Genomic DNA, 26,607 nt, shown 5'->3' with positions numbered 1-26,607 from the left:
GGCTGTTCCCAAGGTCAGCATAACATGGTAACATGGGAAGCATGGCAGAAGGGAGCCAAGGTTTGGGAGGGGGAGCAGGAATGGAACCTCCTGCCATGCTTATCTTGCTTACCTTGTTGCACTGACCCTGGTGCCAAGCTCACACTCCAGCCCTGCTGCTTCCTGTGCCCTGTAACAGGTAGTAATTGGAGGAGGTGAAAGCCCTGGCAGCACGGACCTGTCCAGGAAGACCTCATATCTACAGCATGACACAGGAACAACGTTCTTCCCTGTCCCCATCCTGTATCCGTCCCTAGGGGCTCTGTCCTCATCTGCACAAGTCTCAAACACGATTTTATATTTAAATCTTTTTATTAAAGTACAAAAAGGAACAATATTCTGTGCAACTATTGTTTATAAATCACAAATAGAAATCAATAATAACAACCAGCAACTATAATAACCCCCCCTCCCCCACCACCCTCTACTCTTCCAAACCCAACAATAGTTGATTTCTACTATCCTAAGGAACCCTAAATCCACTCTTAAAATGTCCGGGGGGGGGGGGGGGTAAAACATACAACCCACTCTATATTTCCTAGCAGGGGAAAAATATGCCCTACGAAGCACTGTTATGATTTTTTAATCTGTGAATGAATAAGTCATCAACAATCTCAGGATTCAGTCTAGCTCTCCTGTTTTCCACAGTCCTCTCAGAAGACATGCTGGTAGCAGGAATGCAGAGGATCCCCCTGTGCAAGTTTTGCCAGTTTGGGCCAGCACTTTTGCATGTTTTTCTAAAAAATCTAAACTTTGTCATTTGCTTCACTCGAACAAAAATTAACTGTCTAATTCATTAACAATAGCCTTCAAAGGAGGCATTGTTCCATACAAGTCACTCATAAAACTGCTAACATCCATTTTCATTCTTTTGGAGGGGGGCTCTTTCACAGAGATTATGCTTTCTGGGAATGTGGATTGTGGAGGATCCTGAGTTGTTGATGTTCGTGGAGCCTTCCATTTCAATCTGGTTTTGATACAACCATCTCAAAGATTCAGTTCCCTGTGTTTTTACATCATCTGGGAAGACAATTGAATTGTCTTTCAGATGTGGGTGTAGAAGAGAGCCAACACTGTGTAGTGGATGAACAGGAAAATAAGTGTCAATGGAAATGCTCTTTGATGCCAGCAACAATGGATGAATCTGTTCCAGTAACAGTAAGATGCTTGTGCAACTGGGCACATGATGGAAGGACATTGCGGATGGTCAGAATCTGATCAGCAGACAAGATAGTGCTTAATTTAAATACAAAAGCAGCTTCTGCATTTTTTTTGTCATTGAATTCAGTTGCCAGTTGTCTAAGATTATTATTTATTGCATTTGTATCCCACATTATCCCACCTCTTTGCAGGCTCAATGTGGCTTACAATTCGTCATGGATGCTGGAGGTAGAAGAGAACATACAATTGGTTTTACAGAGGGTTTTGGGTTACATGGTGGTGAAATACATGATAGTTTTAAAGCAAAAGACATTAAAGAACATTTCTGGATAGGGGGATGATAGGGGAACGAGGGGAGTGGGGTGGAGTAGATTTAGGGGAGATTTATGTATAAAAAAATAAAAAAGTTGGAAGTATAATGAGTTACTGTTATAGCAATGGTGTGGTACTTGAAGGTTTTGTTCGTGCCAAAAATATTTTAAGTTTGTTTTAATAGGAGACTGATATAGTGTAATGTTTGGTTCTCAGCTGCATATAATTTGTAGTCTTTACCAATGTTCAATAAAGACTTCTTATAAATTAAAAAAAAAAGAACATTTCTGGATATATTAGAGATAATGCAGTTACACGTGTTGATCTTTGTGATATATTTTGTCAAAGAGATAGGTTTTCAGTAGTTTGCGGAAGTTGGTCAGTTCATAGACTGTTTTCAGGTTGCGTGGCAACACGTTCCAGAGCTGTGTGCTTGTATAAGAAAAGGTTGATGCATGCATTAATTTGTATTTCAAGCCTTTGCACTTGGGAGGATGAAGATTAAGGAATGTGCGAGAAGATTTTTTTGCGTTTCTGGGTGGTAGTTCTATTAGGTCTGACATATATGCTGGGGCGTCACCATGGATGATTTTATGGACTAGGGTACAAAGTTTGAATGTGATGCGTTCTTTGAGTGGGAGCCAGTGTAGTTTTTCACGTAGGGGTTTTGCGCTTTCGTATTTTGATTTGCTGAATATTAGTCTGGCTGCCGTGTTCTGGGCTGTTTGGAGTTTTTTAAGTATTTGCTCTTTGCAGCCGGCGTAAAGTGAGTTACAATAGTCCAGATGACTAAGTACCAATGATTGTGTTTAGTTTTTACATATTGATACTAGCATTTCATAGATGCTGTTTCATCTATTTGGAACGGCCTGGTTAAGGCTAGTCTCAAGCATTTAGAGAATGACACGGAGACAAAGGGCCCTGTTTAATAAGGCTTGCTAGCATTTTTAGCGCATGCTAAATGCTAGAGACACCCAGGATGACACTAGATGTCAACTCATTATATACGTCCATCCCTCAAAATGAAGCACTAAGAGTAGTGAAGGAGGTGCTTGATTCCACAGATCGACCACAAATTATACCCACAGACTTCCTCATGGCTTTAACTAGAATAGCCATTAAGGAGAATTATTTCCTATTCAATGGAGTTTTCTATTTACAGAAGAGCGGTGTCGCAATGGGTGCAGCATTTGCACCTTCAATTGCAAATTTATATATGACGTCCTTTGAAAAAAAATGGATTGAAGCCTCCCCATTTGTTTGTAAAATCCACAAATGGTGGAGGTTTATTGATGATGTCTTCATGCTGTGGGGAGGTACATCAGATGAGCTAATGCAGTTCCACAAATGGCTCAACAGCTGCAATGATCAGATACAGTCCACAACGCAATACTCAGCAGCTTCCATTCATTTTTTAGATGTTGATCTCACTGTTCAAAACAGAAAAGTTTCAACCAGAGTGTATGAAAAATCCACTGATAGAAATACATTCTTACATCAAGACAGTTGTCATCCTACACAATTAAAGAACAGTTTACCTATTTCACAGATGTTAAGAATTCGCAGAATCTGTTCTGATCAGAACACGTATAAAAGACAAGCTAAAGATTTAACCGTCAAATTATTAGAGAGAGGTTATCCTAAACTTACGTTAAAAAGGCATACAAGAGAGGAAAATACAACAGGGAACTTTTATTATCAAGCGTGAGTAAGAAAGAAAAATGTAGTGATATCTGCACCATGGCCATGAAATATAATTCATCAAGTCCTGAAATCACCAAAATATTGAAGAGTCGCTGGGAGATCAGGCAAATTAATCCCATATTTCAGAAACCCAATTTGAGAATTGCATTTGCAAGATGTAAAAATCTGAAGGAAGAATTATGCCCTGCGGCTTTGCCAACATTAACCAGAGTGCATCCAAAGACCAGGGGGCATTTCAAGTGTGGTACGTGTCAGATTTGCAAAATTACCATACAGACAAAAATCTTCAAAGTTATAAAGAATAATCATGAACATCCTTTAACTCACTGCACCAATTGCAAAACCGAATGTTGTATATGTCATTCAATGTCCCTGTGATAAATTGTATGTGGAGATGACAACCAGAGCCTTTAGGATCAGGATGCTTGAACATAAATCCAACATCAATAGAAAAAACATGAAAGAACCATTAGTAGAGCATTGTACCGACAAGAAACACTCCTTCGAAGATCTGAAGTGTTGTATTTTAGATAAGGTAGAGGGAAGAAACCACAGAGGAGGCAATAGAAAATTGCAATTGCAAAGAAGAGAAGCAAAATGGACATTTAAATTGAACACTTTACAACCAGAGGGTTTACACAGTAAAATAGATTGACATGTATTTTACTAGGTATACATCATATAGGCCTGTTTCTTTAAGATCAGCTTATAAGAGTAACCTATTTAAAGTGAAATGCCGGCATGTGACGCGCAGGTGCCATTTTGTCAGTATAATGACAACTGAAAGTAAGTGCACCAACTTTAGAGAGAGAAAGCTTAATCCATAATGGGTTTTGTAATTACTTTTTTTTTGCTTTTTGTAGACCTCTGCAACCCATACAACACAGCGCATGTTACTGAGGAAGCCACACGGGTGAAACGGCGGTCCCGTTGGACTTTAAGCTAAGTGCTGTTGTTGTTATCTGGCGCTGATGCATTGAGTCTAAGCCATAGAGTCTAAGGCAATACTTAAGAGATATATATACAATATGTATTGGAGCTTTTTGAAAGGCAATTAAAAAGAAATAAAAAGTAATATTCTAACTACAAGAAGTTTTTCCCAATGATAGAAGCTTAACAATGGCACACAATTGTTGCCATTGTAAACCTAGGATTTTCTTAAATCTATTAGGTTTCTGAGGGTTTTCTCCTTGATAAAACAAAACACCTTGAGAGGTTTGATAAGCTCACAACCGACTAGTATTCAAAAGAGTTTGTATTGATTTACCTGATTACTCACTGGTCATTTCTGCACTGTTTTGTTGAGTGTCACCTAAAGTTTGTCCCCATCCCTGTCACATCCCCATGGGCTCTGTCCCCATTCCTGTCCCCATGGTTAACCACATGTTCCCCCCCCCCCCCCCCCCTGTTGCAAAATAACTCTCCTCTCGTGTGTCTGGGCAAAAAAACTCTTTATTTGGGAGTCAATCCCCTTCTTATATACTCTATGAATATTCATGGATATTACATGTATTATCATTACTATTGGTTACATTTTGCTTACACAACCATGATCATGCATTGCTTACAAGAACAACTCTACATGAACAGCTCGTGAACCTGCTCAGGAATGTACAAACATCACCTGCTATTCTGCTACTTTCTCAGGAAAGAACAAAAACATCACATGCTAGATTCTCAGGAATATACAAAACATCATCTGCTGCCTGTATCCAAATACATTCTATCTACATCTCCACCTTTTTTTTTTTTTTTTTTTTTTTAATGAAATCTCCGTGGTGTGCCAGCTGGAGATGGAGGTGGAGATGTTTGTAATAGCTTATAAACATATTGAGCAGAGTGACGTGTTGGAGCGAATGGACGAGGAAAACATAAAGAAAAAAGGTTAGGAATGCATTGTATACAACAGCAAAAAATAGTGAAAACAAAAATACCAATGACTAAATACTGGATAATAGGGCGGAGCCAGGTCCAAGGGATCCATTGCCACAATTGATCCCATACATCAGAGAGTAGGTTATTATGAATAGTAATATGAGTAGTTAAATTCCGTAGGAAAGCTAATTGTTTGTCAATGGCCTTTGAATTGTCAGATAAATTAAAACAGCACATGTCCTGAAACTCTTCGCAACCATGATGGTTAAGTAATAAAAGATAATCAATGGCTGCTCGATTTTGTAAAACTCCATGACGTAATTGCTGTTGCTCAGCATTAAGTAAACTAATAGCAGTGGAGGTTGCATTGATTGATTTAATTGCCCAACAGGCTAATTCACGAATATTTTTTGCATTTGCCGCTGCCAATGCAGGGACACCTATTAATGAAAATGCAAGTGCCAGATATTCAGTTTGACTCAGAAATTTAACATTATCATTGCAATTGGCAGCAAGGGTCATACGCTTGGATCGCATATGTGAGGAGTTAGAAAATAAAATATGTTTACTGGGAAGTACCATAGTGAGTCGACTTAGACAGCATGTAGTACCATCAGATATATTAGCTGGAATATAATTAAAGGTATACATTCCACATGACCAAAACCAGCCAGGGGGTAAATGAGTAAATTTATAAATATATGAAACATTTTCGTAGGAGCTACAATTTAACAAAGTTGGTCCAAAATTAACACAATTTGATCGGGTACAATTAACCATACGAGCACATGTCATATTGATACTAGCTATTTGATTGGTTCTCACATGCATTGCCAAAGTAGGCGGCAACAGGGTTTGTGTTCCCCAATTATGGTATTCATAAGAAGCATTTCGATAGGATGAATTAACAGGAAGCTGTGAATAAAACCAAGTATCATTTTGCATATCTTTAGGATCATGACATACTGGAATCAGGCAAGTTGCCAAAACTTCTCCAACTGCCTTTTGATGAGAAAGACAGAAATCAGTTTGGTTCAGTGAAATTGCAAACGCTTCCCAAATATTTTTTGTGGGAAGTAATTGTGACTGTCCACAAGGTATGTACAAACAACAACACAGTAGAAGCAATGTAATGGAATTAGCATTAAGCGCTGCAATAATAGCCACTACGAAGTTATCATCAGTCTTTTCAATATGAGCTTTTTCTAAAGTCTCTGTAGCTTGTTGACTCAAGGCTTTAATTTGTCCCCAAGTAACAGGAGCATTAGGTTGACGAGTCACTGACCGTTTGCGTGTTTGCATCTGCGGTCCTTGAAGGGTGAGTGTGAAATTGGGAATTGGGTTGTGAAGACCTTGATGCCACGACATGAGGTTTCACCCACTTTGCTGGAATCCACACCGGGCCAGAATCTGTTTGAACAGCAGCGTAACCACGACCCCAGGTAAGGAGAGGCACAGGGGAACTCCACTGATCAGAAGGTAGTTGTCGGTATATGACCAAAGGACGAGATAAAGGTGGGGCAGGAGTACGAAAATGTTGTTCAAATCTGGAAGAAAAAGTTTTTGTAGCAGGATTATTGATGAGATTGAGATGATTCAGTGTGTAAAGGATTTGTGCTAAGCATTCATCAATGCTTACTCTATGACGGAGAATACCGTCTTTTTTTGTAGTCAGATTACTTAAAGCAGTTTTCAGTGTGCGATTAGCACGTTCAACAATAGCTTGACCAGTGGAGTTATAGGGGATACCAAAAAGGTGCTCAATATGCCAGAGGGTCAGGAACTCCTGTAAGGAGGTGGAAGTATAAGCAGGGGCATTGTCTGTCTTGAGAGTTTTAGGAACACCCATGACCGCAAAAGCTTGGAGAAGATGAGAGCGGACATGAGATGTAGTTTCCCCTTTTTGTGCAGTGACCCACAAAAATCCAGAATGAGTATCAACAACCACATGAAGCTTAGACCATTGACCAAAAGGGGGAAAGTGAGTAACGTCCATTTGCCAGAGGCTATTAACTTCCAGACCACGAGGATTAACTCCAGGAAAAAAGGTAGTAGGAGCTGAAAAGGAACATTGTGGACAATTTTTGATAATAGCTCTAGCTTCTTCTAAAGAAATTTGAAACTGGCGAGCTAGGCTAGGTGCATTTTGATGATGAAGTTCATGACTGCAGTGTGCTGTGGAGAAAAAATGAAGATGGCGATCCGCTCGAGCATTCCCTTCAGACAGACCACCAGGAAAAGGTTGATGACTGCGGATATGACCTATAAAGAGAGAAGAAAGGCGATTCTCCAAGTAACCTTGGAGGGTTAACAGTAAAGCATAAAAAGAGGCATCCATTTTGAATGATACATAACTGTCGGGCATGCGACGGACAAGATTAGCACAATATTGACTGTCAACAATAAGATTCAGTGGTTGATCTGAAAATAAAGAAAGAGCCAGGATGATGGCAGCAAGCTCTGAACGTTGAGCAGAGGTTTGTGGAGAGGTAAATTTGACGTGCCATTTGTTCAGATTGTACCAATTGATGTAAAATCAACAGTTTTTCTCTGGTAATCGGCCACTGCTCTACCCAAACAGGTTTGTCAGTTTTCCATTCCAAAGGAAGAGAAAAAGACATATTTATGAACTGTTAATCAGGTAGGATCAATGATGCATCTAATTGTTCCAAAAGGTCACGACCCCATAAATTAAAGGGTACTTGTAAAATACAGGGCTTAATATGTCCTAGAACCTTGGTATCGTTAGGATATGTAATAGATAACCATTGAGAACTTTGGGAGGCTGACTGAGTTCCCCCTATTCCTGTCACATGTGAAGTATCTTCAATGGGCCATTCCACAGGCCATTGTTTATAAGCTATGACAGAAACATCCGCCCCGGTATCTAATATACCAACAAAGGGCTTTTGTTGCAATAAAATTGAGCAGTGGGTCGTGCATTAGAAACCGGTTTTAAAACTGCACTTACCTGTCGCGTAGATCCAAAGCCCCCTGTACGAGAGACAGTAGAAGGAATAGGTGCTGTAAAATATGGTAAAATAATTAATTGTGCCCACGAGTCCCCGGGAGAAATTGTTAAAGGTGATGAGGACCATACTTGAATTTTAACAATGCCTGTGTAATCAGCATCAATAACTCCAGGGATAACATGAATACCTGCCTTCGATGCAGAGGAGCGAGGTAATACTAAACCTACAGTAGCCGCTGGAATGGGTCCTTTAAAGGTAGTATTATATACCAAAACTTCATGAGGTAAGATGGCAGTTTTACATTCCGCTGCAATAAGGTCAATTCCTGCACTACCTTGTGTAGCAGTAGTACTATGAGCAAAAGACCCTTGCACTCCCTTTGGACCGAGGTTAGGAGTTAACCCGGAGCAAAGTTTTTTGGGGGGTGGCGGTGTGGAATTAATTGGATTAGAGCGACATTGATTGGCCCAATGATATCCTTTTTGACATCGAGGACATTTTCGAGAAGGTCGAGAAGGTCCTTTTGCAAAGTTGGCACCCCCTCCTGGGGCTCTACACTGAGCTCGAAAATGTCCTGGTTTCTTACAATTAAAACACGTCCCCTGTGGCTTATTACCTTTTTGTATAGCTCCTGCTAACAAATTCATAGAATAACCATGAGTCCCCACATCTGCACATGCGCTCAATAAATCTGCTAAAGTAATTCCTGGGCGATGAGCTACAGTCTGCAATGCCTTTTTGCAATCTGAATTTGCATTTTCTTGGGCTAATTTAATCAATAACTCTGTTTGCGCATCAAGATTATCAATTTGCCTAGTTACAGCTTCCTGCAATCGATTAACAAATTGAAGGTAAGATTCGGTTGCACCCTGTTTAATTGATGCAAAAGATTTTGTTGGTTTATTCCCTTCTGGTGTTCTTTTAAATGTTCGCAAGATACAAGTGCCTATGGCTTGAAAACAGGTATCGTTTTGTTGAATTTGCATATCAAGGGTTGAAAATGGTCCCGATCCATAAATTTGATCAGGCACCAAATTAGTCCCAGTGATAAGTTGTGCTGCTTGCTTATATTCATTATCCCACACTACATATTGCGCAGGAGTTAACAGCATACGGAAAAGGTCTTTCCAATCTTTTGGAGTCATTAAGTAACCGTTACTAATCCCTTCTATCATGCCTTGAACAAATGAACTTTTTAAACCTGATTCTACGATAGCTCTACGTAATTCTCTCAAAACTTGATAAGGTAGAGCAGTCCATTCTGCATGATGTGTTTCGTTCCCTGCCTCTATTGTTGTAGTTCTAGTAACTGGGTATAAATTAGGATTAGGTTCCGAATTATCCCATAGATCATCGTTCCAAATGAATTCACCATTTTTTCGTGCTTGCTGTATACCTAATTGAATTAAACTAGGTCGTTCTACGCTCTTTGGTGTTTTGGTAATAATAACGCTATCATTAGCGTTGTTGTTTTGGATATTTTCAATTGGTTTATTAGGGGTAGTAGTAGTAAAGTCAGGAGTTTTGTTTTGCTCTTCCCTTCCCATATCGGTGGCCAGCCGACAAGAAGGAGGAGAAGGTGTAGGTCCAAGAGTCGCGGGAGGTAAAAGAGACCAGGTCTTGCCTGGCAATTTGTTGGATATATTTTCGTTAGTAATGCCTGTCAATCCAGAAGAGAGAATTACTATAGCAGAATATATCTCTCTCCAAGTCAATAATATAGGAGTCGAAACTCTAGGCTCTAAACGAAACTGCTGCCCTATCTTTTCCCATGTTTGAGGATCGAATGATCCCTTCTCTGGATACCAGGGACATTGACAAACTATTTCCTCAATTAAACGCTCTATATCTTTAAGAGTTATTGGATTTCGGGAGGAACCATATCTTTGCGTTATAGTATATAGCTCCTGTGCATGTTGTTTATGTGATGATGTTAAATTTCCCCCCATACTTACAGTGTTCCGTAGAAGGAATGGCGCGCTGACTGTTCCAGTCGTAGTAAGTACGTCACGTTTTCACCGATCACGTCGGGGTCACCAGATGTTGCAAAATAACTCTCCTCTCGTGTGTCTGGGCAAAAAAACTCTTTATTTGGGAGTCAATCCCCTTCTTATATACTCTATGAATATTCATGGATATTACATGTATTATCATTACTATTGGTTACATTTTGCTTACACAACCATGATCATGCATTGCTTACAAGAACAACTCTACATGAACAGCTCGTGAACCTGCTCAGGAATGTACAAACATCACCTGCTATTCTGCTACTTTCTCAGGAAAGAACAAAAACATCACATGCTAGATTCTCAGGAATATACAAAACATCATCTGCTGCCTGTATCCAAATACATTCTATCTACACCCCCCCATGTCATTCTCTACTCACATCATGCTGATTTCCTCCTTCTGCCAACCTGGGTGGAGATAGGAAAGGAAGAATGAGATGTTGGGCATGGGGGGGGGGGGGGGATTGTAACTCTGTTCCCCTTTCCTTCACAGTACTGAAGGAACCAAAGACTTATCTAAAGCTCACCCTAACCAGTCTTCAACAGAACTTAAACCTGCCTCTGACCAATTTTGTCAATTAATTGCACACAGCCAGGGCTTAGTATTCCATTGCTACACTGCAGGAAGGGAGCTTGTAAACAAAGTGATATAAGGAGAGTACTGGGAGTCATAGAATGGAAACAGCTCTAATACACATAAATATGCAGGCAACACCCAGAGAGAATCACCAAGCAGACAAGATTGTGAGCTGTTTAGGTCTACCAGTTGGAGCTGACTTTGTAAATTGTCTTGAGCTCAGATTTTGAAAAGTCTAAAATCCCAAACTCTAGATTTCCTGCCCCCTGCCCCCATATACATACACACACTCGCACAGAGAACTCACAGGAATTTACAAACTGCAGGAAATCATCCTGAGTGTGTCTTTGTTCTGCGACACCCACTCACCTCAGCTTAGTAAGATTTCTGGTTCCCCATCATGTGTTTGCAGTTTTAAATACTGTAGAGAGGAGAAGTGGAATAGAAAGCTCAGTCTGTGTCTTCTTGTAGAAGTTGGCAGCAGGCAGTTATCTGCTATTTGATTCTGGAACAACAGTATATGCTTGTGTGTATATATGCACACAAAGTGTGCACCTTTCATTGTGTCTGTGAGTCTGCATAATGGTGTTTGCCTTTGTGCTGCAGGATTTCTCATTGTATCTGCCAGCAGGGGGAGGGGGTGGAGGTAATTGGTTGGAACTATCAACAGGTGACACCTCTTTGGGCTATAAACATAATCCAGCAAGCTTTACACCTTCAGACTGCAGGAAATCTCTCTAAGTTTTGCTTTACTAGTGCTGATTGATCTCTTCCAAGTTATCTGCTGCCTTTCTGGAGGTTGTCTTCTATTTCTACCACTACCATCATGACTTCTCAGATTTGCCAGAACTTCCATCAGGAAAGTGAGGCTGGAGTTAACAGGCTGGTGAACCTGCTGCTGCAGGCATCTTATGCCTACCTATCAGTGGTGAGTACAAAGGGAAGGGATATTTGTGTATGTGTGAGGAATAGTGGGAAGAACATATGTTTTTAAGGAGCTAGAATCCCACCATGATACCTGGTAGGGTAGAGAGTGAGGGCAGTGTGAATGCATAAAGGTTCCACACCCTCGTGAATTCCCCTTGGTTAAAGTTGCGTCTTGCAGAGAATGGGTGACTGCAAGACCCCACTTCCATATGCCAACAGGTGGGAAGTGGGACCATCTGCAAAAAAACCACACAGACCCTTCAGACCCTTAACAGTTGGCTTGGCTTGCTGTGAGTAATGTACAGGGCGTGTTATTTCTTATTCAATCTCCCCATCTTGGAAACGGTGGGAGTTGAGCAGAAAACGTGAGGGTGAGGTTTCTACTATGGTGCTGAAGGGGAGGGAGTTCTTGGTCTTAATTGTCTTTCTATTCCAGGTCTTCTCTTTTTATTTTCCTTCACATTTTCTTGTGAGTGTTCAGCTACAGTCAACATTTCCTTCCCTGATTACCTTGTCCTGTCCTATTCCCTTACAATCTGCCACAGGTGAACCTGGGCCCACCCAAATCTGGCACCCTTGTTTAAGGCTGGCTCCCCAAGCCCTGCCTGCTGAAAAAGTCCTGTTCTGGCTATAGGGAATTCCTGAGAGCTTAAGTTCGTTGTGTTTATTTTTTCAATTAAAACAAAAAAAAAAAAAAAAGTGCCGTATTTGGGTGGGCCTGAGACCAAAGTGGGTGAGCAGAACTGGCTGTATTATTGCCACAAGTTACAGCTTTCCTCATTCTTGTGCACTATATGGTGGGTGGGCTGGATGACTGAGACCAGTGCTGTGCTCATGCCAACATTTCAGCCTGAAGGGAGGGTGCCTGGAGCCCCTTCATTCTGGGTTTGAAGCAGAAGCTTGAGAGATCATACTTGTGACCCTATCTTGTCTGTGGTCTCATTAAATTAATTAATTAAAATACAGCTCTTGTTTCCCTCCCCCCTCCCATTAATGAAAGGGAAATGGGACTTGATATACCGCCTTTCTGTGGTATTTTGCAACTACATTCAAAGCACTTTACATATATACAGGTACTTATTTTGTACCTGGGGCAATGGAGGGTTAAGTGACTTGCCCACAGTCACAAGGAGCTGCAGTGGGAATCGAACCCAGTTCCCCAGGATCAAAGTCTGCTGCACTAACCACAAGGCTACTCATCCAGAAGTCAGCCCTTCACATGCCTTTTAAATGAGGCATATTTTCAAAGCACTTAGCCTTCCAAAGTTCCATAGGTTTCTATGGAACTTTGGAAGGCTAAGTGCTTTGAAAATATACAGATTTGTCTCTATGGATTCTCCTGGGCTGCTCAGAATACTTGAATGGCTGGTATTTGACTAGCTGTGCATGATGTGGTTTTGATGACTCTGGGCTTTAATTTTCTGCTGAGTGGGAGAAGGAGTGTATCTTAATGTGATGCTAAATCTTAAACTTTAATCTGGTTATTGATGTCTTGGTTGTTGGCGCTAGCTTTGAATGTAGCAGAATGGGGAGAAGGAAGAGGTTGTCCCAGCAGGTCTAGTTTCTTGCACAAGGCCCCTGATTTGGGGAATTAAATGAAGATCTCACACACATGGGAGAAGCCTTTAAGTACTATGGCAGTTAAAAGCTTATTTATTGGAGGGGGTGGGGATATCATTGGTATGGCTGTAGCTCTTTGTGTGGTTAAAGTCAGACCAAGTTTATTTTTATGCTTGCTTTATGTTCACCTTCCTCTACCTGTAGGGAACTGGTGGACAAGAAGCAAACTTCTTGCCCACCAGTTCCCTACAGATACAAACTTCCTTTGTACATACTGTGTTAAACCTGTAACTTGCACTCCTGTCTCCTTAAATTATGCTGTTAACCCTTGTGCCCTTGCTCAGTGTGTAGGCAGGGGATTCCTTGGACTCGAGTTAATCTGGGAGTTTGGCTGTGTGAGGGTATAGAGCAGGGGGGGAGGGGGGGACACATTCTGGTCTCTGCCCCCTCTGTCCGGCATGAGGGGAATTAAAAAAGGGCAGGCAATGCGCTGGTTCCTCTGCAGACCAGCGTTGGATGAAGTCTTTAGCTGGTGGGGGGGGGGGGGGGAGGAGGCCCCGGCCCCGGCCCCGGCCCCACCTAGCTACACCACTGGTGTAGAGTGGGGTCTTTCTCCTGGGATGTTTGACTTTGTTGCTGTTACCTGTTTTCAGGGCTATTACTTTGACCGGGATGATGTGGCCCTGACCAAGTTCTCCGAGTTCTTCCTGGAGCAGTCCAAGGAGAAGCACAAGCAGTCAAAGCAATTCCTGAAATTTCAGAACAAGCGTGGGGGGCGTGTGGTCCTGCAGGATGTGAAGGTAATAGAAAAGAGGAAAACCTGTGACAAACTTCCTTACCTTCTCATAATTTGAGGGTAAGATGGGGGAAGGCAAAGGTATTGATACCTTGGTTATACATGCTTGACTGTAGAACCTTTTAACCATAAGGTGTTAGGTGGTGGTTCTGCCACTGCCCAGTGCATAAATATATTGAATCCTTCCTACTATCAAGTACCCTTTAAACTAGGAGACAGTATGGCACTTAAGTCTATAAAATATTCAGTCAGAGATCTCGCAGGCCCACATTTTCCCTGGGAAATAACTTATACCTGGTGACACCTTTCTTGCAATATAAAGGAACAGTTTCCTGTGCTCGTAACACCCCTGTACCCTGTTTCAGAAGCCAGAGTCTGATGAGTGGGAGCATGGCACCCAGGCCATGGAGTTTGCCCTAAAGCTGGAGAAGACCGTGAACCAGGCTCTGCTGGATCTGCACAAGACTGCCACAGACCATGTTGATCCCCATGTATGTATCCCCCCTTAAAGGTGGGGGGAGTTGTTGGGGGGGGGGGTAGTGTTACTATATAGCTCCCTTTAGTCTATAAACATTGTACCAATTCAACTACTGTACAATACCCATCAGAATAACTGTGCAAGTCACACAGCAACTACATGTTTGGGTGGGGACTAGTGACTCTAGGTACAGCTTGCTTAGAATACTACAGTAAATTTTTTTTTTCTGATTTTAATTCTTGATAGATGTGTGACTTCCTGGAGTCCTGCTTTCTAGAAGAAGAAGTGAAGCTTATCAAGAAGCTGGGAGACCACCTAACAAACCTGAAGAGGCTGAAGGCAGCAGAAGTGGGCATGGGAGAGTACCTCTTTGACAGGTTGAGCCTGGGTGAGAATGATAGCTAGACTTCACCTCTAATGGAGCTGTAATCTTTTTGTGTTGAGCAAAATAAAAAATAACTTCACACAACTGTTTCTCATTATTTGAAGTGGGAGGAAAGCAGGGTCACCAGACTTTAGTTCTAGATTAAAGTGCATTCTCTTCTTCTCCCCCCCCCCCCCCCCCCAAGCTCTTCTAGTTAGTTGGCTGAACCTGGGCAGGACCAGCTCAAACAAGCAAGGTCTCATCTGGTAGGGCAATAGCAGGGGTGTTTAAGATTTAACCCACAGAACTCCACACCAACTGTCTTAATTACTGGCTCAAATTTCAGGAACAGAACAGCTGTATGCTACTCCAGCCCCAAAACTCAGATTCCTGCAAAAGAACAGGAGGGGAGACTGGATTGGACAGAGGAAAGTCACTGCCCCATTTAAATTTATCAGTCAATCCAATAGAGGATATAGTGCTTAAGTAGGCTTGGATGCCTGGGTGGGGCTGGGTCACAATATGGGTGCAGCTAGGGTGGGGTATGGTATGGAGTGACGTGGAATAGAACAGAGCACGTTAAAATCATTTAAGTACAGGGCAACACCTATGTCGGCAGGAAAAGAACAGTGGGACACTGCAAGGAAGAAATCCTTCACGTGTGTGGCTGTGGTGCAGCTGTATCAGCTGCCCAATATCTGCTACTGATGATATACACACTGAATACCCTCCAGGAATTGCATGCCAAAAACATTGAAATGCACCAGATTACAGAACAATACTATCAGTATTCTGAAAATATATGCAAATATTTAACACTTGGCTTCCAGATAGACCTAGCTCCTTAGCCCAGAATCCATGTGAACAAATATATTCAGCAACACTAAAATCTTATTGTTTAATATCAACCATACAATTTATTTTGGATAGGTTGCCAAATGGGCACCAGGCCCTTACTGTACTGCAGAGGTGGACAGAGTACTCTGGGGACCCCACACACTAACCACCTTACCTTGAAGAGAACTGGTGGTCTAGTAGCTTCTTGCCTGCTGCTGCTACTCTGCCTAGCACTGTTTTCAAAATGGCTGCCAAGACTTCCCATGGTGGGTCTTGCAGGTCTAGGTCTCAGAGTGCCACGTAAAACACAGCAGTGCTGCGGGAGAATGGCAACAGCCATTAGACCACCAGGGCCCTGGGGGAGGGGGGCTGTAGTGGTGGACAACTGGGCAGGGCCCTTGGGCACTGCCAGGTTGCCTGATCAGTCTGCCTCTGGTATATTTGAGTTGCACAAACATATTCCAAACATGTTCATTAGCTGTACCTAATGCTTACAGTAGCAGCCTGAGACCCAGGGAAACTAGGATTCAAATTCCACTGTCGCCACTTGAGGAGGTCTTGGGCTTTGTCACTACTTGGCCTGCCATGACCTCAAGTTCAAACAGTTTGTATACGTTTCAGAGATGTACCTAAATGTAACTCACTTTGAGCTAACACTGGAAGAGGCATGTTTTAGACATACTGTGAAGAAATACAAACACCACACAATCACTCGGGGCCTATAAAGCAATGCTACATAACAGTATTAACTCCAGTGGTCGCACAAGAGCCTTTCTAAATAGAACAGTAAACACTGCAGTGGGAAGTAGAACATCAATACACCTACTATAAACCTAAACAAGTTGGATACCTGGCTTTTTTTTTTTTTTAACCATACAAATGCAGGTAGATCCTTAAGTAACCATAAATTAAAAATATAGATAAATTTAAAACTCACTACCATCTGAAACTAAACATGACCAAGGACAAGCTTCTTATCCCCCCCCCCCCCCCCCAATTCTATCTGTCAACACTCTAATCAGCTTGTAAGCTGGAGTCATCGCTCCATTTCTGCACAGTACCAGAACCGTTATCCCCACTCTTATCGCCTCTTGCTTTTGCAGCTTGCTTCTCACAGGTCTCCCACTAAACTAGCTCTCTCCCCCCTTCAATCTTAAAAATTCTGCTACACAACTTGTATTCCTCCAGTCCAGTGTCGCTATTAGTCCTCTCCTCAAATCATTCTGCATACAGTTCAAACACTTTATTCGTTAAAAGTGCTCTCACTCTGCAGCTCCTCAGTATTCTCCACTCTTATCCCTCCCTACACTCCCCTCTGGGAACTCTGTTCCCTAGGTAAATCTCTTAGCAGTGGAGGAGAAGGGTGCAGATAACTCCAGACTCTGTTCCTTTTATCATGCTGCACCATATGCCTGGAATAGACTTCCTGAGCTGGTACATCAAGCTCATCTCTGGCCATCTTCAAATCTAGGTTAAAACTTGATGCTGCTTTTAACTCTTAACTCTTACTCACTTGTTCAATACCCATGTTTTAACATTCCCACCTTAGTAATTCCCTTATTTGTCCTAATTAGACTGTAAGCTCTGTTGAGCAGGGACTGTCTTAATGTCCAGTGTACAGCACTGCATACATCTAGAAGCCCTATAGAAATGATCAGTAGTAATACTCTGTACTTTGTAAATATAAAGATAGAGAGCAGATGTATGTGTCAAAACTTGTCAAACTGACATTCTAATTCCTAAATTATAAAGTAAAAGGGCTCCTTTTTACAAAGCTGCACTAGTGATTCCAGTATGACAAATGTGATGAAGCCCACTCACTTCCTATGGGCTTTGTTGTATTTGCCTCACTCAAATCTCTAGCGCACTTTGTAAAAGGCACTCTAAATGGAAAATTGGGGGGGGGGGGGGGGGGGGGGGGTTGGCCCAGCTTTTAGGCCAAATTCTCCTCCAGGTCTGAACAGTATAATGCTGTGTTAGTATATTTTTGGCTTATGGCTAGTCAATTATATTTAGTCCAATAAAAATGTCACCATTTGTCTTTTCTTCACTTTCTGTTAAAGTGGACTAAAACAGCTACCACATTCTTCATCCTAATCCTAAATTACCAATTTTTTTTGTACATTTGCTGTCTGGCCATTTAATTTTTTTTTCTAATTGTTTTGGACCCAGCCTCTGTTTACTGCTTTCCTGTCTTTTAAACTCTTTCCAAAGGTCTCCTGTTCATTTGTAACTTTTTTTTTTTTTGCTTTCTACTACATCAACTAAAATACTGATCTGTTCCTTCTTTTTTTAGCTTTCTATTTGTATTTTTTGCCTATCCATTCAGATTTCAATTCTCATCTCTACAACTCTGCCCTCTAGCATATGCTCCATCTTATGTCTCTACTAGTAAAAAAGGCCCGTTGCTGACCCAAATGAAACGGGCGCTAGCAAGGTTTTCCTCATTGAGCAGTTGCCTGTGAGGTGCGATGCATCCGGCCGCAGCCATCCGACCCATCGCACCCACTTTCGCGTTGGTTTGGCGGCGGGGGACCCGGAACCCCGCCACCACAAGTCCTGTGTGCTGAGTATGGCGTCGGCAGCTGTGCAGCGCGGAGTTCTGTGTGTCTGACGTCATGCACGTGCAGGACGTCAGATGCACAGAAGCCCTGCCTCCACAGGCTAGGAACGCCGAAGATGACGCCGTAGTGAGCAGACATGGCTTGTGCTGGCGGGGTTTCGGGTCCCCCGCTGACAAAGCAACGCAAAGGTGGGTGTCTCAGGAGGGGGTTGTTGTGGGGGGGGGGGTGCTGGAGGTCCTTGTGTTGAGCTGCAGCGTTGGGGGGGGGGGGGGTCCAACCGTTTAGGTGATTTTTTTTTTCCTGCCCTCGACGTTTGACGTGAGGGCGGGGCACGGGTCTGTGGGGTGGCTTCACCATCATGAATCCACGAACCGTTCTGGGAGACTGACTTCAGTGACGTCAGTGTCCTCAGAACGTTGAGGTTGCTTTTTATTATAGTAGATCTGCCATCCAGCATTTTCTGTTTTTTCCCTCCCTCCCTCCCCATTGCTCTCCTTTCTTGCCTTCGTTTCTCTTTCCTACCATATCCCCCTGCACCATTTAGCAGTGTCCTTATCTATCTTTCTCTTCCCCCCTCCCCCCCCCAACTCCACCATTGCCTATCTCTCTTCTCCTAGCATGCAGCATTGCTCCTGCCTGTCTCTCCTCTCCACCCAGTGGCAGCTTGGGGAGGAGGGAGCAGTTACTCCCGCAAACAGATTAGAGAAAAAAAATGGCACCAATGGCGCCTGCCACCTCACACTGTATTAACTTTTCCTCCTCGCTGCTGCCTTTTGAGTCTGGCAGCCTGGAGCAATGCAAGCTTCCCTGTCGCTCACTGACTGGGTCATTCAAGCTGTTGCCTTCTCAACTGACTTGGCTGCTGCAACAAAATGAAGCTGTGCACTGGTCCATAGCCCTATGCACACCACTGCTGCCTTTGCCAATTTCCCTCCTATACCCCCCCCCCCCCCAAAGATGTAACTTCCTGTTTGGAAGGAGGGAGTGGAGGAAGGAAACCAGCAGAGGCACAAGGGGCGTGCATAGGACTATGGCTCCACATGTGCACTTTCATTTTTGTTGCAGTGAAGTTGGAGGCAGCGGCATGAACAAGGAGGTTGACGTCAAAACATTGAAAGCTATTAGGTATGTATTGTCTCCCTCTGCATAGCTGTTAACCTCCAAGCAAGCAAATCTAGGAGCTGCTCTATCCATGAGTTGTGGTTTTTTTTTTGATCTTCTTATATTTTTAAACATGCCAGCTTGTGCAGCATAGGGATGTATACAGAGGAAGTATTGGTTTCATCGATTAAGTACTAATTTGTTCTAAATTGTCATTTGGAGGGGCTGGTTATAGGTACTCCCTGTATTTATGCAGAGATGTTTTCAGGTGTTTTAAATAGTAAATCTGATTAATGTTAAAGTATAATATTAAAAACAATTAGTTTGAAACCTGGGAGCACTTAATATTTGTTCCCCCCTGTGCCTACATAAAAAAAAAATAAAGATGGCATGTGGAAACTTGCTCCTTTTTGTTTTGTGGATTGCAGTGGTATATTATAAAAATGCACTTGCCTCTTTATTACTACTATTTCACAGAGATATACTGAATAATGAGGGGAGGATGTCCTTCATGCAGCAGTTGTCCAGTCAGTCTAAATATGCCAACATTGTCCAGTTCTGCACACTATTAGCTGGCAAGTTCATACGAAGTTAATTGTGTTCAGTGGAAAATAAATCTGATGGCTCAGGCTACTTAAAACTGAATAATCCATCATTGTTTGTTGCTAATAAATATTACATATTAAGAGCATTTGCTTTAAACTTTGTTTTAATTTGTTCAGTCCTTACATGCACGTGGTTTTGCTTTTTAAACCATGTTTTATTTTTTGATTTCTATTGATAACCTTTAAGAGTGGACTAACACGGCTACCACACCTCTCTGCTTTTTAAACCCAAAGATGAAGCCTAAGGGCGGTTGAACAATTAGGTATAAACTGTTGTTTCTGACTTATTTTGGACTGCTTTGGGTCCTGCTGATCTGTACATCTGCTGCCTAGAAGTTTGGAAGATGGAAATGAGAAAATAAGTTTTGGATGTACTGTGTAGAAGTTGTTTTGCAATGTGTGTATGGATGCCATTTGGTGTATACATGTGATAATATTTGAATAACTGTCTATACTTGTGGCTGATTTCTGAACATGCGGCATCATTAAAGGACAGACTTTTAAATCCCAGTTTGTACATACAACTTTGTCAAATGTTTCAGCCATGTCCATATACTTGTTCCCATGATATAACTGAATTCTATTGTGATGGCACAAGGAAAGTAAGTTTGGTCCAGTGCACACTAACTCAAAATAACCTGTTCCTTAGTTGGGCTCTAGTATTACCATAGTGAAAATATGACCATCCCATGCCTCTGTTGTTCCACTGATAAGTTAAATGATTAACTGACTTTCTTGAAAGGATTATATAAACTTTTGGCTGCATAACTAGGGATACAAACATACTTATTTATTCAACATCACAACTCCTCATGTACAGCCATAAAACAAACTTTTAGGGTGGATAGTGTTCACAATGAGCTCCTTTTATTATTGACCAGATAGCGTTTTCAGTTTTGGCACAGTATAGGTAATCACAGGAACAAAATATAAGAAAAGCAATAAACTGCATTAGGGGCTTCTGGCCCATTTAGTTATGTTTAAACAGAAGAAATCTGCATGAAACAAAGTATTTATTTTTTACTCATAAAACCGCTTGTCGCTGAAACATGCTTCAAAACAGAATAATCAATTTGTGTATCTACAATGTAAACATCTACAAAACAAGAGAAGATGTGATTGCATGTGCCCCAGTGAAAGGCGAGTTAATTTAATTTTTTGATTCAATAATTTTTATTGGAGAAATCATAAAACATCAGTAACATACAGATAACTCTGCGTAGTTATCTAACACTGCAATCTTAATGCTTCCAACAATAATGCTCATTACACTGTACACAACAGTAAAGGTCTCACCGTCTTCTGGTCTTTCTAATTGCCTCTCCAGTTCTTTTTTACATTTTCTCCCCCTATGCTCCTCCCCCCCCTCCCTATTTCAGTCTTCAGTCACAGTCCTCACACTCCAACTATTACGATAGCATCTGTTATACATCTTTGTTACATGTTCATTATGTTCCCCCTAGCATAGCGTGTCAATGTAAACCAGAACGGCGTCCAGCAATTCCAGAAAGTCCTTACGCCCAATGGCCTCCAGGTTCGGAGGCTCGTTCTTTCCGTGCGCAGGTCGATCATCTATCCTCTCCACTGAGAGATCGTCGGTCCCTCCGTGGACAGCCAGGCCGACAATATTGTTTTCTTCACCACCATCACTGATCACATGGCAAAAGCTCGACAGCCCCTCGGAGTGGGTCTGGAACTTCGCAAGTAACCAAAAAGAAGTCTAGCATCCATCTGCCAGTTTACATTCCAGATAATGGCCATCTATTTAGTCAAGCCCCTCCAAAACTTCCGGATCCGTGGACAGTTCCAAAACATATGCCCCAACGTTGCGCCTTCTGCTGTACATTTGGGGCATACTCCATCTGTTTAATTTAATTTTTAATATATTACATCTTTATAACACCAGCTCTGGAACTCTTTGCTAGAAGGATGTGGTAACAGTGGTTAAAGTATCTGGGTTTAAAAAGGTTTGGATAAGTTGCTGCCGGAAAAGTCCATAGTCTGCCATTGAGACAGACATAAGGAAGCAACTGCTTGACCTGGAATTTGTAGCATGGAATGTTGCCATGATTTGGGTTTCTGCCAGGTACTTGTGACCTGGCTTGGCCACTGTTGAAACAGAATACTGGGGTAGATGGACCATTGGTCTGACCCAGTATGGCTACTCTTATGTTCTAAGTCAGCTGTTCAGGAAAAATATACAGAGGTACACAGCTATTTGAGAGTGGGGACATAAAATGAAAGATCAAAGCCAGCCAGCTGTAGAGAAGGAAAGGAGGAAAGAGAAGAAATGGAAAGGCCAACCTGGCAAAGAATTTGGAAGACTGACTCATGGAATGTGGAAAAGAAAAGACAGGGACAAGCCAAATTAGAAAATTGAATTCCCAGACAAAAATGGTAGAAAAGAGAAAAAAAAGCTGTATGTAATACTTTATAAGGACTGAGATGTACCTGCTTTGTAAAATGTAAATTTTTTTCTTTTTGCAAAGTACAGGAGAAAATGCATTTCTATTTGTCTTTTACCAGTATTGCACTGGCTTTCTTGGGCAGAGTGTGTTTGTGGGTCTCTATTTAAACTTTTGTCTAAGAACTAGCCGTTACTGTGTTCTGGAAGAAAACCAGATCACAATTCATTACTACAGTATACAAGCCATCATCCGCGGCGGATGAAAAATTCTCTGCCTGTGGGGCAGTTTTTACGATTACGCCGTATCTGCTCTTCTGGTAACACACTTAAACATCAGGCTCACCATTTGCCAACGCCTAAAGGAAAGAGGATATCCTGATAAAAGCATTCATCAGGCATACAAGAGAGCTTGGTTTGCCCAATGGCCAGGGAGACTTTGGAAAAATGTGTTTATGTTCTTGTGTATACAGATCTGGCACCTCAGATTGCTCGGGCTATCAGTCATCATTGGGAAGTACTTTCATTTCCCAACAGCCAGGGAGACTTTGGAAAAATTTGTTTGTGTTCTTACATATACAGATCTGGCACCTCAGATTGCTCGGGCTATCAGTCGTCATTGGGAAGTACTTTCATTTCATCATGCCTTTCAACAACGCCCTTGTATAGCATACCGTAGAGGTTCTAATCTATGTGACAAACTAGTTCACTCATCCTATGGAGGTAACATTGACCGGAGTATTCCGGTTATGGGGCACAAAGCCTGTGGACACTGCCAGTTCTGTTCTTAAACAAAATAATCTAATCTAACCAGTGGCAACATCCTTCTGTGAATGACAAGGTTTGTAATATGAGGTTCAACACATGTGACACTACTTATGTCATATATGCCATCATATGTCCCTGTCTTAAGTGGTATGTGGGATGTACCATTCGCAAATGAAGACACGATTGACAGAACATACAAGTAGATTGAATAACCAGAGCCTCATGGCCCCCTTGGAGGCTCATTGCTTACAATTTCAACATAAATTCTCCCAATTACAGTGGGAGGATATAGATCATGTGGTGCCCACTCAATGAGGAGGAAATAGGGAGAGCATTTTTAAATAGAAAACAATACTGGATCTTTGAGCTAGATACTATAACTCCTAATGGATTGAATGATTTAATTGAGTGGCATACAGTGATTTAGTGTTTTGTTGCCATCTTTGTTTTTTTTTTTGTTTCTTTTTGCAGTATGTTTAGGTTAGGTGGGTGGGGCTTTTTAGTTTTCCTCTGTACCAATACATTAGTAGTACTAGAAGTTCTGCCCCTACATCTGGGCAGATTATTCGTAGTCACATATTTTGACGCAAGACAAGACATCTGTTGTCACTTTACGTATACTCATTTACTTCCAGTCACGGGAGCTTAAAATTAGGAACTCTTTCGAGTCCAAGTTGATTTTAAATAGTTGGTGCAGTGTGTATTTATTTTTAGGAAGAGGCAGTTTAAATCTGGGTGCCTGACGAAGATTGTCTGGAAACCCTGCAGAGTTGGACACAGATGGTATTCTGCCACCATCAGTGGAAACAGTGGCGAAGGAAATTTATCAACACCGGCTTTAGCATCAGCTGCTGGGTGTTATGCACATACCTGACAGCGCAGAGATAAGTGCACCTTTTCCTTTAGAATGTATTCTTTATGAACATTTTCTTGGGACGTTTCTCCCTATATTATGTGCTTCCTTACATTACTTGGAGCCAATTTATCTTTAATGTATTTATATAGGACACACAAGTTATTTTCTCATATGTAGAGCGTTTATTATATGCCTATTATGTGAATTCAGTGCCTAGGACTTAAGTGGACCATTCAGCAAGATAAAAAAAAAGATGAGCAAATAAGGCTCATGCCTTAGAAGAAATGAGCGTTTTTGACGTTTTGCTTTTGATTGGTGAATGAGTTGAATGTAAGTAGGGAAGTTGTAAGTGTGGGACATAGAGAGCTTATTTAGCTTTAGTTAACCCGTTTAGGCACGTTACTGTTGTAATCCTTATTTGATTTGATTGAGAGCATATGGTTGCTCACGGGTGTAGTCAATAGATCATCATTAGCTGTCTACCTTAGTATTTAGGTTAGTCCTTTTTCGTATTAATAATTTCTTCTTTACTCATATATTCTTTTCTTTACTTTTTTATTTTTTTACATATTTTTTTCTTTTTTTCCTAATTATTTATTCATTTATTTTTTCCATTTTTCTTTTTTGTTTTCTCTTCCTTTTCTACTTTTTCTTCTGTTTTATACTGTTGCATAATGTTTCAAGAATTATTTCCCCACTGACACATTTTTCATTTTGTTTTGTTTTATTTGGTTTATTCGTTTTCATAATGTTTCAAGAATTTTTTCCCCACTGACACATTTTTCATTTTGTTTTGTTTTATTTGGTTTATTTGTCTTCTTAATTGTTACGCATGTATTATTATCATTATGATTTTGCTGCTGTTCTGATCATTTGATATATATTTTGTGTTTGTATTTTTATGAATATTCTACATATTATTATAATGTTTTTATGTTGTTTTATATATATGTCTTATTTAGATTTATATATCAATTAATTTTTATGTTATGTCAAATGCTTATTTTTACTGTTTTTATTTGTAGACTCCTGATGCAGGCCCTTTGGCCGAAACACAACGGTTGTGTCGAGTCAAATATACTAATTAATAAAATTTGGTTTTAGCTTTACTGTGATCCAGTCTCTGGGACTCCTGGTTTTGTGCCCACTTGTATCGTAGGGCTGTCTGCTTGGGTGACTCTAGCCTCTGAGAATTTCTCCTTTCACACCAAATTATTATTTAGATTTTTATTATACATTAGAAAAATACAATAAGCTCTCTATCTATACCCTTCTATTAAAAGTTCAGAGTTGAGTTCAATAGAATCCTGGTTCATATCTTTCTATATTCTTCGTTATAGAATACAATGAGGCTCATTTTCAAAGCACTTAGCCTCCCAAAGTTCCATAGAAACCTATGGAACTTAGCCTCCCAAAGTGCTTTGAAAATATGCCTCTAAGCATGCTTAACTTGGGTGGCAGCACTTATTCCAGATTTCAGCAGACGTAAGTCTGGTGCCCAGAGGTGCAGGAAACGGAACTATGCACTGTTCTATAAAACAAAGTTATTTACCTGTAGAAGGTATTCTTCGAGGACAGCAGGGCTTATATTCTCATGTGGGTAATGCATTGGCACCGCGTTGCCCAGTCCAGGCTTTATGACAAGCCATAACAGCTTTTGTGGAGCGTGAGACACGCTCCATTGTGCATGCGCGGGTGCCTTCCCGCCAGCCACTTGTGTGCGGCTACCACAGTTAAATACTACAGCAAGAAAAAATAAAAAGACAACTCCTAGGGGAGGTGGGAGGGTTTGTGAGAATATAAGCCCTGCTGTCCTTGAAGAATACCTGCTACAGGTAAGTAACTTTGCTTTCTCTGAGAATAAGCAGGGCATTAATTCTCACAAAAGGGGTATCCCTAGCATCCAGGCTAATAGAAAACAACAAACATTGGACTTTGCAACAGCGAGGACATAACTCAGATCAACTGAAACTATATACAAACTGAATGAGAGTGCAGCCTGGAACAGAATAAAATTGGGGGGGGGGGGGGGGGTGTGGAGTTGGATTCTAGACCCCAAACAGATTCTGCAACATGTCTGCCCGAACCGACTATTGTGTCGGGTATCCTGCTCCAGGCAGTAATGAGATGTGAACGTGTGGACTGCAATTCTCTTCAATGGAGGCTGACTGCAAGTGGGCTACCGATGCAGCCATGGCTCTGACATTAGGAGCCTTCATATGACCCTCCAGTGTCAGCTCAGCCTGGGCATAAGTGAAAGAACTGCAATCTGCCAGTCACTTAGATATTGTGCATTTCCTGATGTGACCCCCCCCCCCCCCATCCTGTTGGCATCAAAAGAAACAAAAGTTGGGCAGACTGTCTGTGGAGCCTTGCCCGCTCCACGTAGTAGGCCAGTGCTCGCTTGTAATCCAAGGTGTGCAAAGTGCTCTCGCCAGGATGGGCATGAGGTCAGGGAAAGAATATTGGCAAGATAGTTGACTGGTTCAGATGGAACTCCGACAGAACCTTTGACAGGAAATTAGGGTGTGTGCAGAGGACTACTCTGTTGTGATGAAACTTAGTATAAGGTGCATTCACTACTGGAGCCTGAAGCTCACTGACTCTATGAGCTGAAGTGACAGCCACCAAGAAAAGGACTTTCCAGGTCAAGTACTTCAGATGGCTGGAATTCAGTGTCTGAAAAGGAGCTCTC

The 26,607-nt window shown here is 41.6% G+C and overlaps 2 protein-coding genes across 2 annotated transcripts in view; one reads left to right on the top strand and one right to left on the bottom strand.

Annotated features, from left to right (window-relative positions):
• LOC115460184 overlaps positions 1-11,068 on the bottom strand; it is a 56,292-nt gene extending 45,224 nt beyond the window's left edge. Inside the window, exon 1 of the mRNA XM_030190017.1 lies at positions 11,022-11,068. The gene's annotated coding sequence lies outside the window, so the exon portion shown is untranslated. The remainder of the gene's footprint in view (positions 1-11,021) is intronic.
• A 307-nt stretch (positions 11,069-11,375) lies between these two features.
• LOC115460183 (ferritin light chain, oocyte isoform-like) lies at positions 11,376-14,872 on the top strand. Its single transcript, XM_030190016.1, has 4 exons — positions 11,376-11,580; positions 13,793-13,939; positions 14,301-14,426; positions 14,660-14,872. Exons 1-4 carry the CDS (start codon positions 11,479-11,481, stop codon positions 14,816-14,818), a joined length of 534 nt encoding a protein of 177 aa, XP_030045876.1. The 5' UTR covers positions 11,376-11,478; the 3' UTR covers positions 14,819-14,872.
• Positions 14,873-26,607: the final 11,735 nt, after the last annotated feature.

The sequence above is a fragment of the Microcaecilia unicolor genome, chromosome 1 (assembly GCF_901765095.1).
Source record: "Microcaecilia unicolor chromosome 1, aMicUni1.1, whole genome shotgun sequence".
Taxonomy (NCBI): Eukaryota; Metazoa; Chordata; class Amphibia; order Gymnophiona; family Siphonopidae; genus Microcaecilia; species Microcaecilia unicolor.
The sequence above is the reverse complement of the archived record's forward strand: the minus strand, read 5'-3'. Positions and strand labels throughout refer to the sequence as shown.